Below are 18,600 nucleotides of genomic sequence, written 5' to 3'. Positions count from 1 at the left end.
TTCGTCTCGAATAACGCGGCCGTGCTTCGTGCATCTTTTGCCTCTTCCTTCCCTGCCTCCCGCGCGCTGAGTCTCTCTCTCTCTCTCTTTTTCTCACTCTCATTCTACCTCCTTCTCCCACCCCGTCCTCTTACCCATTGGTCTCTCTTTTTCCCTCTCTCTCTTTCTCTCTTTCTCTCTCTATCCATCTATCTATCTATCTATCTATCTTTCTTCCTTTAGGTGACCGCGAGCGCGGGGAACGAGAGACGAAAGCGCGATCGTACGTAGTTGCGAAGAATCCGAAGGGGAACTTCCTCGAGGCTGCGTGTTGCTGCTCCGCCATTGCACGGTAGAGAGCGAAATTATCGCAAAAGAAATACCGCCAATTTCTTTTTATTCTCGCGTGCTCTTTCTTCCTCTTTTTCTTTGTCTTTTTTTTCCTTTCCCCCTTCTTTTTTTTTTTTTTTTATATAAACTGCTTCTCCCACTTTCGTCCTTTCTTTATCTCCGTCCTTTATTCCTTCTTTCTTTCTTTCCTTCCTTTCTTCCTTTCTTTCTTTCTTTCTTCCTTCCTTCCCTTCTCGACTCGTCCGAGTTTAGATACGGTACCGTGTGCGCGTAACGTTTTGCTCACCTATCCGCGGTCTAAAACCCGAACGAGCGGGCGAGCGAGAAACGAGCGAGAGCACGTTCGATCGTCCGTTCCCGGCCCCGCTCGTTCCTCCTCGTCTCGCCTCGCCTTGCCTCACCTCACCTCGCCTTACCTCAATTCACCTCACCTCACCTCACCTCGCGTAACCCGCGCGTGCTTCGCGCGTACGTGGACGTTGTCCACTTAAGCGACAACGAAAACACGAACGGCCGATGAAAATTATGTAGACCGTGGTCGTTACTGGTGCATTATGCGAATCGTATTCTTTTTGTGCTTTATGTGACGGAAAGTAAAGAGGTAGAGAAAAAAGGGAAGAGGGAGAGAGACAGAGAGAAAGAAAGAGATCGAGCGGGAGAGAGAGGAGAGAGAGAGAGAGAGAGAGAGAGACGCGAATCTTGCGCGTCATTATGCAATAAAGAGGAGACGGTGGCGCGAGTGTGTACGGAAAAAGGATTTCTTCTTTCTTTTGTCGGGACTGAGGAGAAGAAGAAGCATGCTGCCCGCCGGACGCGCGGCATGTTGTCTCTTTGTGTATTGTTCTTGAACAACGACGTGAACGATTCTTCGGTTTCGTTGTTCGAACATTGAGAGAGAGAGAGAGAGAGAGAGAGAGAGAGAGAGAGAGAGAGAGATCACGTGGAAATGCGTTGGACGGCGTGGCGTGACGCCTTCTCTCTCTTCCGATGTTGATGTCGTTGTAATGCATCATCATAAAATAGCAGAAACAACGACTACGATTGTGACGACGATAGTAACGAAAACGGCGGCGGCGGCTGCGGTGGTGGAGGAGGAGGTGGAGGTGGTGTTAGTGACTGCGGTGGCGGCGGCGGCGGCGACGTCGACTACGATTACAACTACGGTGATAGTAGTGATTGTGGTGGTAGTGCTGCTGGCAGTAGCACCGGCGGTAACATCGACGGTCGCGGCGGCGGCGGCGGCGGCGGCGGTAGTGGCGGCGGCGGCAACGGTGTCAGCGACGATTTATGAACAATCACGAATTCTTCTGACGGTCGCGAAAATACTTTCATTACATTTTTATTACCGTCGTCTTCTACTTTTTTCTTCTTTTTTTTCTTCCTCTTTCTCTCTCTCTCTATTTTTTCTTCCTTCTTCCTTTTCTTCCTTTTCTTTTTCTTCACAACTACAAGATATTATTCGCAAAGGACAATAATAAGTTCGTACTACGGAAAGTTTCTCTGCTCTTCGCGCGCATCCTTTTTCTTCCCATCGTAATACCATTTTATAATATATATCCAGTGTGGCAATTGACTTTTTGTTATCGCACGGCACACGTTTTTTTGCTTTAGAATATTGCAAGTGTGAGAAAACACTTTGGAGAAAGCCAATACGACGGTGCGGTGGAATATATACCATTTGTCGTTTTTTTTTTTTTTTTTACCTTCGATTTTGGGACGAAGATCTGAACGAGAAAGGGAGAGCAACGTGCAAAAGCTCATCATTAAAAAGCTTCATCTTTTTTACACGATCACATTGCCGTTTTTTCTGTTTGTTCTTTACCACATTGGAATCGCCGTGTCGTAGTTTCGCTGTGAAAGATACGACGACGTCTATCGTGGAAATGGAATATAAGGCGAGTTTATTTCTTATAAGTATGAATAGAATGTGTTTATCTTTACAGAGAATTTTTACTTTTTAATGATTAAACATTGCTATCGGTTCTTCATCAATCTTCTCTTATCTTTACCAAGAGTATATTTTATATTTGGGATGTGATCTTTAGGTTTTAAAATATAAAAGAAATATCCAGGTGTTTTTATAAGAACGTCTTAGTTGGATATTATCGATCAAAAGTTTAGAATTATAGAGTTCCCCTACTAATGTATTGCTTTGTTTTTAATTAAGGTAATTCATTTTTCCTTAAGTAATCATAAATATAGTTTAGAAATGTATGATGTAATGAAGTTTATATATTGCGATCCTTTGTTTAGATGAAAAACTCCAATGGAAACTATTCAATTTTTAACTTTTGTTTTCTTTTTTTTTGCAGGATTCATAACATAATTTCTATGAATACTTAATATGAAGATGATAGAATTAATCAATTGGAATATCAAGAAATACAAAGATGCACAGTATATGACTGAAGATACAGAGAAACATTAAAGAATTTTTAATTGAAGAAAACTAATGCATTAGAGAAAGAGAGAGAGAGAGAGAGAGAGAGAGAGAGAGAGAGAGAGAGAGAGAGAGAGAGAGAGAGAGAGAGAGAGAGAGAGAGAGAGAGAAGGAGCATCCAGTGAAATTTGTAATAAGCGGTAGAGCCAAAGATTAAAATTATAATCATGAATGAATGGGAGTAGGTGAAGTACGTGAAAAGAGCGAGCGTTGGCGTACGTGGGAGCCTCTGGATGTCGAGGCTGCAGCATTGGCATTGTTGGTGGCAGTAATGGCCCCTGCTCTGACGGAAGACGGTCCTCAAAAGCCTGAAAATTTGCTCCCTTCTCTACCAGCTGTGGGGTTTTTGTCCCCTGAGCAGGCTACGCAGGTCTGTCACGATCGAGAAATTCTGGCAAAGTTCGTTGTATCCGCGAACGTTCAGCCATCAAAAATCGACGAGCAGTACCTGCATGGTGTATCTAAAGATCTTATTCGTTATGTTATTAATTCAAAATACGCCAATAGTCTTGACAATTTATCTACTTACACGCACGGCTCTGACTTGATCTTAAGGGAGATTTTTACGGATCAGGACTGTAAACGGCCGGTGACGCCGGACAGTCCCAAAAAGAAGGAGATTGATACTATAATGAACGACCCATCTATGGGTGATCACGCAGACAACATGGGCTTTTTGAAAACGAACGACGATTTGTCTTTGGTGGAATCTGCTACTGTAGGAGACAATAAAAATTTGGATGTTGATCAAATAATGGCTTTTGGTACAGAGATTAATACGGACAATGAACAGTGCAATATAAGCACTGTAGGTGATATCGGACAAAATGTGGACGAAATTCTGCAAGTAATTAAATCTATAGAATGTGTAGAAAATGCAGAAAATAATGTTGGTAGTTCTGAACCTGTACAAGATACTGTGGACAATGTGGACAATGTGGATAATGTGGAAATGTTTCCAATTCCTGAAGAAGGATTCTCATCTTTCGCACGAGATTTACTTACTGACGCTGATGTCATGAGCCTTTGTAATGAAAATATAAATATTCCAGAAACTGTAGACCAGCAAAAAACCAACAGTTTACGTTTACAACAGGAAACTGTTGCGCAGAAACAATTTGAAAATGAGAGGAAGTGCGCATTTCTACTTAGAAGACTGAGAAAGCTTCAAGCACGACTTGTTGGTAGACATGTTGCAGAAGAAAATACAGGTGTGCTTGAACTTGCTCATCATGGAGTTAAAAAGTGTTTATTTCAAGAATTGGTCAATATCAGTTCTAAATCTAATGTCAGAAATTTTCCTGAGATTAGTAGTAGTTTGAATTCATTTTTACAAAAGATCGAAAAAATGTGTGTTACTCAAAGTAATAATGCACACCGTCAACGTTTGTGTTGTCGGTATTTTGGTGGTGGATCACGTGATAATTTGGGTAATACGTCTGGTAATAATGGTAACCGAATACCAGTTTTTGGTATGCCTCAAATTAAAGTCAATAGTGAAGAAGTCGAAAATGTAGCAGGACCTTTGGCAACGCAGTTACATATTGTAGAATCTAATTTGGATTCAGATTGTACTGCATCTAGTAGTGGTGGAGAAAGTTGTGATGAAATGCAATCATTTAATAATCCACACCAGCAGCAATTATCAATGTAAGTTATTTTTTTCCTTGATTTATACATACATATATATATAGTTACATATATATATATATATATATATATAGTTATTATTTACTTTATATCTGTATTAGATATATTGTGAATTTAATATGTGTTTACAAGCTTATCAATTTGTATTACTTGCATAAAAATTAGTTAAACATTGTGAGTCAGTCTTATATAAGATTTATTCAAGAGTTTATCATATATTTATTACTTCTATCTTTAGAAATAATCTACGAATAGTTCTTATAAACAGAATGTATTTTTATTATATTATAATGAAAAAATTGATAAAGTCAGTGTTTAGAATATTAAATAATTCTAACATACTTGTACTAAAACTTATATGATTTTATAATCAATGATAAGTTTCTTTGTATTTGTTTGCAAACAAAATACTATAATCATACATAATATTATGTTCTATTATTAAATATTTTATTTGTAGATCTAAAAGAGCAGCATGGAGATATGCTCAAGACCGTGCAGGTATAGCATCAAGGTGGACCTGGTTACAGGCACAAATATCGGATTTAGAATATAGAATTAGACAACATAATGAACTCCAACGTCAAGTAAGGGCAGTAAAGGGTCTGGTGATACTTGACAATGCAGAAACAGTAAATGGATATAGCGGTGTTTTGCCTGGTTCTACTGGTCGATATAATTTGCCTGAAAGTGATCTGTCTGCTAGCAGAACTCGTCCATTTCTATGGAGTTTTTATAGAAAGCGAAAATTATTACAAGTTGACAGGCTACACGAAGTTTCAAAACGTGCAGCTAAAGCATCTACAATAAGATGTAGCTGTGATCATACACTACCTGCATGTGCTTTGTGCACAGGAAGGCTAGATCCAACTCAGACACAAGAACCAATTGAACAGCTCTCTGTTCAAGAGAGGCTGGCACTTGTCGATCCTTGTTATCATCCAGTTTTATCCTTTCCAAATGGTAAGTTGATATAAAATAACACGAAAATAATTTTCTATCAATCTAGGTAATTATGAATTATTTGTAGAAATCATTATTTTATAAATTATTTTCTAGTTTGATATAAAAAAATGTGTGTGTGTGCGCGTGCGTGCGTGTATTTTCTTTTCCTTTTATGCTTATGATATTATTTGCTTATATTAAATACTATTCATAACTTATATAGCTGCTTTGTGCAAGGAATGAATAGTAACAGATGTTACATTTAATTGAAATTATTTTATAATTCCTTTTAATAATTATTTAGTCTAGATTTTAGATTTTAATTTTTGTCCTGAGTTTTTATTTGTTTTTTTTTTCTTTTTTTTTTTTTTGACAGAAATTGTTCAAGGAACCCATTTAGAAGCTATCATGAAATCAGCAGAGTGGCAACAAAAGATGTTAAGGGGAAGTTCGCGTATTACTCGATTAAAGGATAAAGATAGTAATGAAAGGAGAAATAAAAAACTTCCTGGACACAGAGCAAAGTATGCTGCACGTTTGAAACAATCTTCTAGCATCTTCACAGCACGTATGTATCAAAACATTTTTTGTTTTGACTTTAAAACTGATCAACCATTTCATTTATACCTTGTATATTAATTTATATATATTATATAGGGATTAAGAGGAAGATGCTAAAAGGAAAGAGAAATAGATTAGGACATGAAAGAAACGCAAATGGTTTAAGCAGGAAAAGAGTACCAAAGTTGCCAACTGAGGATGATGAGGATGTTAATGCGCTTTCTAGTTCCAGTAAACATTCATCTCCAGTGCCTTCTCCATTACAACATACCAATACTACACTGGAAAAAAATTCAATAAAAGAAAGGAATTCAACTTCGCATGGGTAAGATGAAAAACAGAAAATATTTAATATATTCGTCGTTTCGTATGTGTTATATTTGGTATCTAAGTAATGCAATTAACGTTAAATAAAATGTTTCAGGCGTATGCGACAGAACTCGTACGATATAGACAATATTGTCATCCCATATAGTGTAGCAGCTTCAACAAGGCTTGAAAAATTACAATATAAAGAAATTTTAACTCCAAAGTATATATATACATATACATATATATATATATATATCAAAAATGTTTATATATTAAAATTATAAAAGATATGTAAATTGATTATTATTTTATAGATGGCGACTGTGCGAAAATCGACCAAAAACTGACGTAAAAAATGGTATTATGCATAGGCCTAGTCAAGACAGTGATGTAAGTACTATTTTGAAAGGGAATTATTTAAATATTATTATTATTATGATATATTAAATGATATTTTGTATGTTATTAATAGTTTGAGGATATATCAGATGAAACAATTGCTTTAAGACATGAACGAAGTGAACGCGAAGAAAATAAACGTTTCATGACGTACCTCAATATGCCTCATCAAACACGTATTCGTCACAATCGTCGTACTGACAGTAGAGCAGATAGTGGTGCGAATACACCAGGTGTGCTTTGTCAAATAAAACTTGTGAAATTAATTTATTAATTTAAGTATGCTAATGGAATATTTTTTGTTTCTATTTTTAGATCCCATGTCTCCACATGCAAGTGACTTTGGTGGAGATGTAATGTCCCCAATCACATCTCCACCTGCAACTCCTTTACAAGTACAGGAGACAGAACATCAACAACAAAACTTGGATTCAAATCGACGTCGTGCGATATCCGTTTTAAGGATAGGAAAAGATGACGTTGGAACTTCTTATAATGAAGATGAGAATGAGGTAAAAATTTTTTTCTTCTATTCTTAAAGAAATTAATTCATTACGTTTGTCATATAACAACTTCGTTATGATATTTATTAACGCAAATATTTAAATATAGATTTTACCGTATGAACCACGAGTATTTCCACTATCTGAGGAAGTTTATGACAAGATGGTCGAAGCAATGCCAGACGGACATTGGCAAACTTCATCGGTATCTCTGTGTCCTCGAGACGAAGATAAAGACGATGTATGTATATCGTTTTAAAAAGAATTTCACATGAGACATTAATTAAATTCTTTTTGATAAATTAATATTCGAGTATTCGCATTGTGATTATTAATATAACTTTGAGCCAAATTTCATGGCTCCTCAAGGCTACTTCTGGTAAGCAGTTTCAATTGATGCTTTCTAATATTTTTAAATGTAATACATTTTCTTTTAATACGTATTATAGATTTTAGTAATTATATAAAAGAATAGCGTTTAAATAATATATTATTGTATTTCTCAATGTTAGAATTATTTAGTTATCTTCATTTATATCAATTATTTTTTTTTTGCTGCTGCCATATATTATATATATATCAGTTGAAAAAGATCTTTTTTTTTTTTATTCTAATTGCCTATTATACGCCAGTTTAAATTCTAAAGAATATTTAGATAGATTTTCTATATTTTATTTCTAGGATGGGGAATTGGAATCTCCTGAATCTGATTCAACAGAATCTGCTTGTTGTGACATAGAAGGGGAGGATCCTAATGATCCTGAATGGACGGTAGCTGACAATAGGGATACTGAAAAGGAAAGAATACGTCCGACTGCTAAAAGATAGGATAAAGGTTTTAATAAGTACAGTATGTCTATATTGTCGTTAATATATACAGAAGCTACCTGTCAATTGTTATATATACCTGCCGGTCATGTAATATGCACCTTAAGTTAATGGTATTACGAATCTGTAAAGTGTATTATAAATATAAATTTTATAACTTCATTTTGCTTAAATCAATGGAAAAACCTCAATGTTTATTTTTGTTTTCAAATATAACTATTTTGTCCAAAGTGTTAGAATTGTACGAATGTAATTTGCTTTAGTAAAGAAAAAAGAAAAAAGAAAAAAAAAAAAAAAAAGAATATATGCGCGTGTAATCTTCATTAGGATGTTATGTCTCATTTAGACTTTTTAAAGTTAGAATCTCATGAGATGAATCAGTTTCACACTGACGGACGTATATTTATATCATATGAAATTTATAACGTTAACTAAAGACGATTGAAATATTTCTGTTATGCGTGGACAATATTGTCTTCTTTTTTTTACTTTGAGTGAAAGGAGAGAATTTGCTTTAAAGATAGCAAGAATTATTTGTTAAGGATATGATCACTGTGCCCTTGCTTTATTATCTTTACGTACTACTGTGTATTCATCGTCATTATTTGTAGTTATAATTTTTGCGAATGTTTTTAGACTTTGTATGTTACAGTCCATGGCAGTTTTTTTTTTTTTTTCTCAAAGGACTGTCTCATACTTCTTTTGTAAAAATGAATTTTTAATTTGTAGTACTGTGGGTGAAAACTTAATCAATTAACTTATTCTCATATCTTTTTTTTTTTCCTTCAATAAAGTATATCATTAATAATAATTAAAGGGTAGTTTTGCAAGATATAGCTTTTCTTTCTTTCTTTCTTTCTTTCTTTTTTTTTTTTTTTTTTTTTTTTTTTTTTTTTTAATCTACACATTGGAATAATTGATAACATTCGCTATAACTTACAAGTATTATAAGAATATATGTGCATAAGTTATATTCGATATGTAAAATCGATGTTTGGTTTTATTTATGCCACATAAAAATAATTCTTTATAAGTATCATATATGATCGATTATTGTCATTATTATACTTAAATGATAGTATATAAACATAACATATTTTTTTCGATCATATAATTTCACTACCAAAGTGTATGTTAGTAAATAATGAAAAATATTTATAAACTTTCTCATTTTGTTTTTAAAATGATAAAATATGATCCATGGTAGATTTTGCAAATTTACCCTTCAATTACATCTATTTTTGTATTAATGAATATAAGCAAAGCTTGGGTTAAAAAGCAAAATATGATCATAAAAAACTTTTTTATTTTGTTAACATATAATGTTATCTTACTTTCTTCATAAAATTGTAAATAAAATGTAATTGCAGATATATATAAAAAAGAAAAAAAAAAAAAACCATCCATCTTATAATCAAAAAATAATCTGCGTACTGACTACTACTCTTTAATTCTGTGTACAATTTACGAGGCATTAAGTAATAAATAATTATAGATTTGTCACTGTGATTTTGCTTCTTTTAATCAATCTGTGATACTACTTAATAAATTCTTTATTTTAGTGGAGATTATCAACAAATATGCATTTAAATTTGTAAACTATGTTGAGAAATAAAGTTAGGTAATAACACTTTCATGTGCCTAATATTTACTATACACTTTTTTGTTTTTATATACTTATATCAAAAATACCAAATGTTATTAATAAAAAATTTATTCTATTGAATATTTGTAATAATAATAAATCTAATTATATACATTATCTAAAAAAAGAAATGCAATGTCGATATTAGATAAATTAATTGTGTGAGGTAAGTTAAATTATTAGATTTAATATTACATACCAAGATTATCTGCTATTCATTTATACACCTATTTTGGAATATGTTTTCTTTTGTAACTATTCTTTTTTAATCACTTGAAATTTTCGTTGCTTGTTACAACATGGATCACGTAAATTTTCATCTATTATTTTTATATTTAGTTTTTCTATATCAATTTTATCAGTTATTGGCTCATCCAGAATATCTTTTTTTAAGAAGGCACTTTTGCGTAAAGATTTATGTCGTTCAATGGTTGCTGGATCAATATGTAAGTCATGATCATCTAAACTTGTAAATGTTAAATCTTCTTCCTTTGGATTAAGTTCACACGTGCAATCACGTTTTTTTATATAAATAAAATGTAAATCCATGACGTTCGTACCAGTTAAACCAGTTTTAATTAAATTTTCACCTTTCATGAAACGGGAAAAAAAATTGTATGAATCATTCTCTGTTAAGGCATTTTCAGGTATCATACGTTCCACTTCCATCATCATTAATTCTGTTTTATATTTCTTTTCATATTCATCTTTATCAAGTAATTCAGTATCATCTATTTCCTCGACTATTTCAACATTTGATTCTTGATTTGTTAATTCAATAGATTTTGGTTTTAGATAATCACTGAATACGTATCGTTTGCACGGATCTTGAGGCATTACTTCATCAGTAATTTTATCAGTTTTTTTTGATTGAGATGCTGCTAGCTCTAAGATTCTTTTTGATTTTAAAATTGCAAGTAATTCATATACCATTGGTGCAAAAGCAGGATAACCAAATGCACCTGCTGCATCTGTTGGTCCATCTTGGCCATCCGTACCACCACTAAATATTACTACATCATAAGCTGCTAGCACTGGATTAGTTTTCACCTTTGCTAACCAATCTAAAGAGAAATATAATGCTAATTCTTGATTTCTTCCACCCTTCCCTGTACCAGTAACTTTAACAGTTGGTTCTCCAGCACCTATTAAAACTACACCATTTTTGTTAACATTTTCAATCACAGAATAAATTTCTTTTACTTTCTCAGCTTTTAAAGAAATGATTTCTGATTTATTAACACTTGTAATAAAATTTTCCATAGTTAATGTCTTGTTCAATGCAAGACATATCAGGTTTGTCACATGTACATATGCTAAGCTAATGTCATGAACATCACCTTTAATATTATTTTGTAATATTATTGGTACAAGATTTTTACGTAAAGCTTCTAATCTTGCACCTTCAATTGCTGTCATATTATTCGCTAAAATGATGTTATTGACGTGCTTGAATTTCTTTTCAGAATCTAATAAAGGTGCATCATTAAAAGTTTCTGTAGATGTAATAATATCTTTTAAATCATTTTCCACAGTTTGAAATAAATTATATTTCTTTAAAACGGCAATAACTTCTTCTGGTGATTTGGGATTATAAACGGTTGGACCACTAGCAATCAAATCGATGGGATCATCTATGATGTCAGATATTATTAAAGAAATAATAGAAGCTGGATAAGCCATTCTAGCAAGACCACCACCTTTAACCATAGATAACTTTCGTCTTACTACATTAACTTCTTTTATATCGGCGCCAGAATTTTGTAATTCTTTACATAAACGTATTTTATCTTCAGAATCTATCGTAGGTCTTGGCATATAAAGTAATGCAGATCCTCCACCTGATACCAATACAATTAAAGTATCTGTCTCAGTTAATGATTCAACTAGATCTATAATATCGTGCGTTGTCTTTAATGATCTATTATCTGGTTGATTATGTACAGTGCCTTCTTGAAATTGAAGTACAGTAGTTTTTTGTTTGGGAAAACTAGATGTTTCATCGAATGTCCATATAGAATTTTTTAATATTCCAGGTATGCTAACTATACCTTTGATTAAACGATTGCCAAGTATATTTTCTAATTCTATAGCCATATTCATTACAGCTTTGCCAAAACCTACTAAATAAACTTTTTCCCCTATAGGAAATTTATTATTCTCAATGTATAAAGTTTTATTTTCTAATTTCACCTTATCCTTTATTATTTGTTTTGGAGAAACAGTTTTTATTGCGGTAAGAAAAATTGCTTTCAAATTAGATCTTACTTCATTCAATAATATTTTGGTGGCCATATTTTATTTCACTTATAAATTTGTCGTAAGCAAAAATTATAACAATAAAACGAATAACAAATAATGAAAGAAATACAAATTTTAAATTAATTTGTAAACTTTTTAAATATTATGAATATGTGTTGCATTAACCATGTTTGTTGATCTTCGTGATGTTGTAATGACTGATTGAAAAAGGTACACTTTTCTAATCACTGCTTTTTAATGACATCATTTTACACTATTACATTAAATTATTAGTTTTATCTGGATTACTTGTTATAAATTTAAAAAAATATTCTATATACTTCTATATATATTTATAACATTTCACATTTAACCAAAAATTTTGCCCAACATTTGTTCTTTTAATAAATCACAAATACACTGTGTTACGTTCCTAGATTCATTAGTTTCATTTCATTGGCAGATGAAAATATAAAATACTACTTTACATATTGATAAATGACGTACCGTCAAAGTCGCGATCAGATTGCATACTAATTTAAAAGTGGGGATGAAAATTATATCATAGAAAAAATATAGTATAGATTTAAGATTGTTCATTACATTTTCTTCGAAGAATGTGTGACTACAGCGACAGGTATGGACAAAATATGAACTACGAATATAAGCGGGAAACGCTGTACCATTTAACGTCTATCGTATCGATGTATAAATTTGTTTGGTTATTTTATTATATAGACGTATGTTGGGGACAGCGTTCTTTGCTTGTGATTCGTAATTCATTGTATGCGAACAGAAGGTAATGAATAGCCTTAACGAAAAATTATCCTGAAAGATCGGTATAGTAGAAACCTGAAGTCAATGAACTTTGTTTTGAAAGATCGGTATAGTAGAAACCTGAAGACAATGAACTTTGATTTGAAATATCGATATAGTAGAAATCTGTAGAGTGATATATAAAAATTAATGTTTTTTTTTTTTTTATGAATTTATTTTAACAAAAATAGTATCACAGTAAACTCCAATTAAAGATTATAAATGAATATATTTTTTGATCGCGTAAAATTAGATTGCGTAAAGAAAAAAAAAAAATCGCGTATAAAAGTATCGTGTAAATGGTGATATAATTTATTGTGTAAAAAAGGAAAAAGAATCTACGTATAAAAAGTATCGCGTTAATCAAAGGACGAGTGTACTTGAATATTTTTCTAGCATAGTGACAAAGCGTAAAAGAGTTTATCTCATTTGTACGTGATATCTTATATCGAAGGCTCTTATCAGATAACAAAGTTCGCATTGGCGCCTCAACATTTATTATTGGTTTCATCGTGCAGTTTGAAAATTATTTCAACTTTCGTGTTCTTTTTTCCCTTAATCTGGCCGATTAAACAACAATGAAAGATTCTTTACGAGCGTGTGGTCAATCATAATCATTCAATCTAGTTTCTTTCTAACAAGATATAAGTTACGGATATATGGTATATCATTTTACAATAATACTTGTGATCATCGATGCGTTTTCATAAATCATTACGTGTTAATGCTCATTCAACGATCACAGTTGTCCAATGCACATTAATGAAACTAATATCTCGCTTGGCTGGTAATATCCACGTTTCTAAACCATAATTCGAGATGACAAGCTTTACCAAGACCTCGATTTGATGTCGGATAAAATTCGATTCAACTGTCTTTATCGGTTCTTTTCAAAGTTACGCTTCCTTTGCTTTCGCTTTGGATCGAAAACCGCGATTATCTTTTTACGTACGTTCTTACAGATATGTTTATCTAATAATAATATATAGACAGACAGATATGCAATTACAACGTTTGTTATTAAGGAATACATTCTATTTAATGGTGTATTTCACGATCTAAGTAAACCTTTTATTACTATTCGACATGAAAACGAACGAGAAACAATTATCGTGATAATGGCGAAACAACTTCCTTCTTTATCGTCTCCAAGAGGAATAAGAAGATCCTGTTGTGTAAAATGCGTTAAGAATGTCAATGAGAGTAGTTTACCGTCGAACGCGTGCTGTTAGATGTTGCAGTTGGGTATTGCTTTTCGAACGATAGAAGGAAGAAGAAAAGTCGAAAGAAAAGAGACGAAGTGCTAGCGAGAGTGGTAGCTCCAACGATCATCGTTCAACGTCCAATGACACCACGCGTTTATTTATGATTCCAAGAAGATTGCCTTCTAGTGATCATCTTGAGTTCCTATGGGAGAATCCCACGAGTTCTGAAAGTGAATCAAAAAGTTTTATACTTTTCTATTTTTTTTCTTTTTTTTTTCTTTCTTTTTTCTTTTTTTTTTTTTTCTTTTTTTTCTTTTATTATTCCATTCGTCGTATTAGAGGAAGAACATTTCTTGAATCGGAAATATTTCGATAAAATTATTCCTGTTAATAATTCTATCTAAAGTAGGAAGTATAGTTTACATGAATATATTTATGTTTGCATTTAAGTTGCAAACAAAAAAAAAAAAAAAAAAAGAAAAAAAATGTAATTCGATTACATTTATCCAAGAAAATATTTTGGGAATTGCGACAAGAAAATTTTTCGAAATTCTTGTTCCTTTTCTTTTTTTTTTTTTTTTTTTTTTTTTTTTTTTAATAAAGCAAGATATCGAGAAGATAATTACGGTTGAATTCAGTTGTACAAATAAGAAGGGCTATATTAATTGGAGCAGGTATAGTAGATACATAGATACATACATATATATGTAGATATAGGAAATGAGAGAGAAAGAGAGAGAGAGGGAGAGAGAGTCAGAGAAAGAGAGAAGTAGCCGAGGATGTAACGCGTTCCGCGGCTTATAATACGAAGCGATGCCGCAGTTGTAATGCTAATGCAAGTCTCTCGTTAGCCTGACCCCGCTTTCGTAATGCTTTATTACATAATATCGCGGTACTGTGTCTCTCCTCGTGGTCGAGTTCGCGCCAACTTCTTATCGCGGAGAATTGTACTCCGGGTATAATGCTTTCTCTCTCTTTCTCTCTCTCTTTCTTATTTTCTTTCCTCGAAGATCGAGAGTTGAAATCAAAGTCTTTCGTTGAACAAAATCCGGGCGAAAGTTAGACCACGAAGTGAATTTAATTAATACTTCTAAACCGATATATCTGTATCGATCGGTTATCAGTTCATCGGTGAATTATGCGCCTCGTTACATATATATATATATATATATACGTAGATGTATACCTATTTTAGTATAGATATATTGCTATTTAACAAAGTTATTTGGTATTTGCTTCAATTAGTAGAATAATCATTTACAAATACATTTGAATTAAATTAATATTTAAATAATTTTGTTAATTCATTTTATTATAGTATGTTATATATATTATTTTATTATATATATATTTTATATATATATATATATGTATATGTATATAATTTTTACTATTCTTTAATATTAATTATATTGTGACATAGAATTTAAGTAAGAATTGAAATATCTTATTTAAATCTAGGATTAAATTATGAAATCATTTTAAAGAGTAATCATCAATTTAGATTTTATCAAAGGAATTAAAATAAATAAGAAAAGTTTTTCAAATTCTTCGTTAGTTTTCGATTATATGAAAGAATAGCCAAAGAAGAAAATAATTGATCTCGAAGAAACGATTATTTCGATTTACGAAGCTCCTTTCAAGATTAGTTTTCTTTTTCCAACATTTCCAGGTATAGATCAAAAAGGATCGTAATGTAGAATGTATTCGATGATCGGATAAAGAGTGAAAAATTCTATACTCGTGTAATTTTTTTTTCTTTTCTTTTTCTCTGTTCCCTTTCTCTGGGGTTTGCCGTTTACTTATATAAAAAAAAGATTGAATCATTTCTCGAATGATTTCTTAACACCTTTTATATATGCACGTGGGCTCTCGTATATTAAACGATCACTACTCGTTGATACCCTTATGCATGTGACTACTTTGTAGTAGGAGTTAAGAGATTGATATTATTTTGAAATCGTCTATCGATAATGTCACTCTGAATATATTTTTTTTTTTTATATCTATTCCATATCCTTTCTTTTTTTCTTATTACTTATACACGCGTGTTGGTATTTGAGTTGTCTTATCGTCATCGGGAAAATAATCGATGCATTTTATAAGGTTCATTGTACGTAATCGAAAGTCATTTCGTATGAGTCATCCAAGGCCAGCAAGAAATAAATCCTTACACAAGTTCGTCATTAAAAAAAAAACTAATTTTAATTGAATTCCCGAGTACATCGGAATCTTATCGAAATCTTTCAGCTGATTCAAATTAAGAAAAATTTATTGATAAATTATAGATACTTGAACAATGAATCTAAAAAAAGAAAAAAGAAAAAAGATAGATAGATAGATAAATAAAAAATAAGTAGATAAAAGAATGAAAGAAGTTACAGGATGGATTTCAAAAGTTTCTGAATTTGTAGTTTTACGAGATATATCGAAAAGAAAAAAAAAAAACATAAAAAGGAAAAAGAAATTAGCTTAAAAAGTCTCGAAGAAAAGTAATTTGTAAAAGAATCATCTGGTCTATTCTAATCATTTTGGTCTACTCTTTACAATGAAATATTACGAATATATTTTAAATATTGAAAATATATAGATCATAATATAATCATTCGTACTCTGTCCATAAGAAAGTAAATTTTTATGCTCGATAAGAAAGTCGAAGTTTTCACGAGCAGGTGCGAGTAGATCGGTTCGCCGAAGATATGACTTTGCTTTCTTTCGAACACCTGTCGGTGTCATCATCGTCGTTTTACCGCAGGCAGATCGAGTGTAACGTGTTAGTCGAGATCATTCTATTTTCTCATGTTTCTATTCAGTGTTGTTTTGATTGATAATTCATTAATTACAATGATTAAATATCATTTCTAAGCTTCTTCGAATTAATTTTATATTATGTATTATAAATAAATTTTCATTGCGATAATTAATATTCTTTTATTTTAATATTTCCATATATTATCTTCCACATATAATTTCCTGTCTGTTTCTTTTTTTCTTTGTTTCATTTTCTTCTAATTTAAGATTTTTCATTGATAAAAATCTATTGATATGAAATTTATATAATATATGATACACTTGGTAACAAAAGTACCAAAAAGTGATTTTTAATATCAATAAAACTTCTTAAGCCTTTAGTTAGGCTTGTACTTTTACATATAAAATAAGTTACTTTTAATATTCTCGAAAAAGAGTAAATTGATTTAAAAAATTGCAGATCCATCCTCTGTAATAAAATTGAATAAATCTACTTGGTAAAATACTTAAAAATGTTTTCGATTACATTATCCTTGATCCTATCATCAGAAGAAAATCATGTATAATAGTATGAAATAGAAATAAATGATGAAATTAGTAACGATAAGATCGATTGTACGAGTTAAATTTCTGAGAAGTGTTCGTGTTATTGTGGTTCACTGCATCGCGTTGCAGCCACGAATATACTTTATGTATATACGTATGCTTGTTAAGAGCGTTAGATCGTAACACGACGAATTGGCGGATTGGCTAGAATCGGTTATTATTTAGGTCGGCGAAAATGAGTGGGGGTTATAGGTCGACTTACTTTTTGTTTCGAGCAAGCGAAAGTGTTTCGCTCGTTATTTTATGCTCGTTTAGTGCCACAAGGTAACTTTCTTGTGATAACTGACAGTATATATAAAGCGTAATTATAATAAATAATTTATATAATAGATATTAATAAATAATCTAAATATCATTAAAAGATGATATTAAATATTAGAATTTTAACGAAACAATATTTTTGTATATTTTAAATTAAATTAAAAAAAGAAAAATATGAAAAATTACATATCGCTTTACAGTAAAGTTAATTTTAAATGATTAAATCATACAAATAATTTTTATGATTTAATCGATGAATTTATTTATATTATTTACAATTAATTTAAAAGAAGTTAAGTATATGCACTGATGATCTTTTCAATGATTGACCTTCAATGACGTAAAAACTTGAAGGATCAACGAATTATACAAAGTGCTTTTTTTTTTTCAGTGAGATCATCGTCTTTTTTCGAAGAAGAAGATAAACAAGAAATCTGAAGGCAAAGTGCTCATGTTTATGCGATAGAAATATGCGAGATCTTATTCGTTAAAAAAAAACGACAAAGGAGAAATAATCGTCTTAATCATGAAGGATAAACATTTTATTTATGGTTTCTCATTGATGCATTCATTATTGTTTCTCTTTTCACCGAATGATAGTAAAACAGTTTACTTTTTATATTGATAAAATAAAAACATGATCTAAAAATTTATGAAATCATTACAATGTAGATATTAAACATTAAATATTAGATATTAATTAATTTATTATTAATAGTTGAAGCTTATTTATTCAGCTTTATTAGCTTTAAATAAAAACAAATAAGAATAATAAAGAAATTAGAATGTTTCAATGCATTAATCTAAGAAATTATTTTACAATTCTATTTAATCTATTTATCTGAATCATATTGGAGTATGATTAGCAATGTAAAATTTAAGTTAAACTTTAGTGCTTAGTTAGAATTAGAAACAAAGAATTTTAGAAACGTATTAATTTTTAATTTCTCACATTTGAAAAGAGAGAATTTCGATGTTTACTCGTCCGAATGCGAACGAGAACTGATTCGGTAATTGTCAAAGTTGGTAAAAAATCTGTTTTTTTTTTTATTAAATTACATATTGTCAACGTTTGTCAGATTAAAATTTTTGAGTACTGAAATTTTA

At 31.3% G+C, this 18,600-nt stretch overlaps 2 protein-coding genes across 3 annotated transcripts; one reads left to right on the top strand and one right to left on the bottom strand.

Annotated features, from left to right (window-relative positions):
- The first annotated feature begins 2,385 nt into the window (after window positions 1-2,385).
- On the top strand, window positions 2,386-8,130 carry LOC124424259 (KAT8 regulatory NSL complex subunit 1). 2 transcript variants are annotated; one of them, XM_046963041.1, is made up of 12 exons: window positions 2,386-2,497; window positions 2,643-4,420; window positions 4,881-5,383; window positions 5,742-5,933; window positions 6,023-6,251; window positions 6,351-6,458; window positions 6,553-6,628; window positions 6,711-6,870; window positions 6,953-7,149; window positions 7,250-7,381; window positions 7,510-7,519; window positions 7,822-8,130. In XM_046963041.1, the coding sequence occupies exons 2-12, from the start codon at window positions 2,946-2,948 to the stop codon at window positions 7,842-7,844; spliced, it is 3,105 nt and encodes a 1,034-aa protein (XP_046818997.1). In that variant the 5' UTR covers window positions 2,386-2,497; window positions 2,643-2,945; the 3' UTR covers window positions 7,845-8,130. The 2 variants fall into 2 exon arrangements, with proteins under 2 accessions (XP_046818997.1, XP_046818996.1); XM_046963040.1 differs by lacking the exon at window positions 7,510-7,519.
- Window positions 8,131-8,511: 381 nt separating this feature from the next.
- Window positions 8,512-12,375, bottom strand: LOC124424260 (glycerate kinase-like). Its single transcript, XM_046963042.1, has 2 exons — window positions 9,813-12,375; window positions 8,512-9,731 (listed from the first exon to the last, which is right to left on the bottom strand). The coding sequence occupies exon 1, from the start codon at window positions 11,906-11,908 to the stop codon at window positions 9,869-9,871; it is 2,040 nt and encodes a 679-aa protein (XP_046818998.1). The 5' UTR covers window positions 11,909-12,375; the 3' UTR covers window positions 8,512-9,731; window positions 9,813-9,868.
- Window positions 12,376-18,600: the final 6,225 nt, after the last annotated feature.

Source organism: Vespa crabro, chromosome 5, assembly GCF_910589235.1.
Source record: "Vespa crabro chromosome 5, iyVesCrab1.2, whole genome shotgun sequence".
Classification (NCBI taxonomy): domain Eukaryota; kingdom Metazoa; phylum Arthropoda; class Insecta; order Hymenoptera; family Vespidae; genus Vespa; species Vespa crabro.
This window is presented reverse-complemented; position numbering and strand designations above follow the sequence as displayed.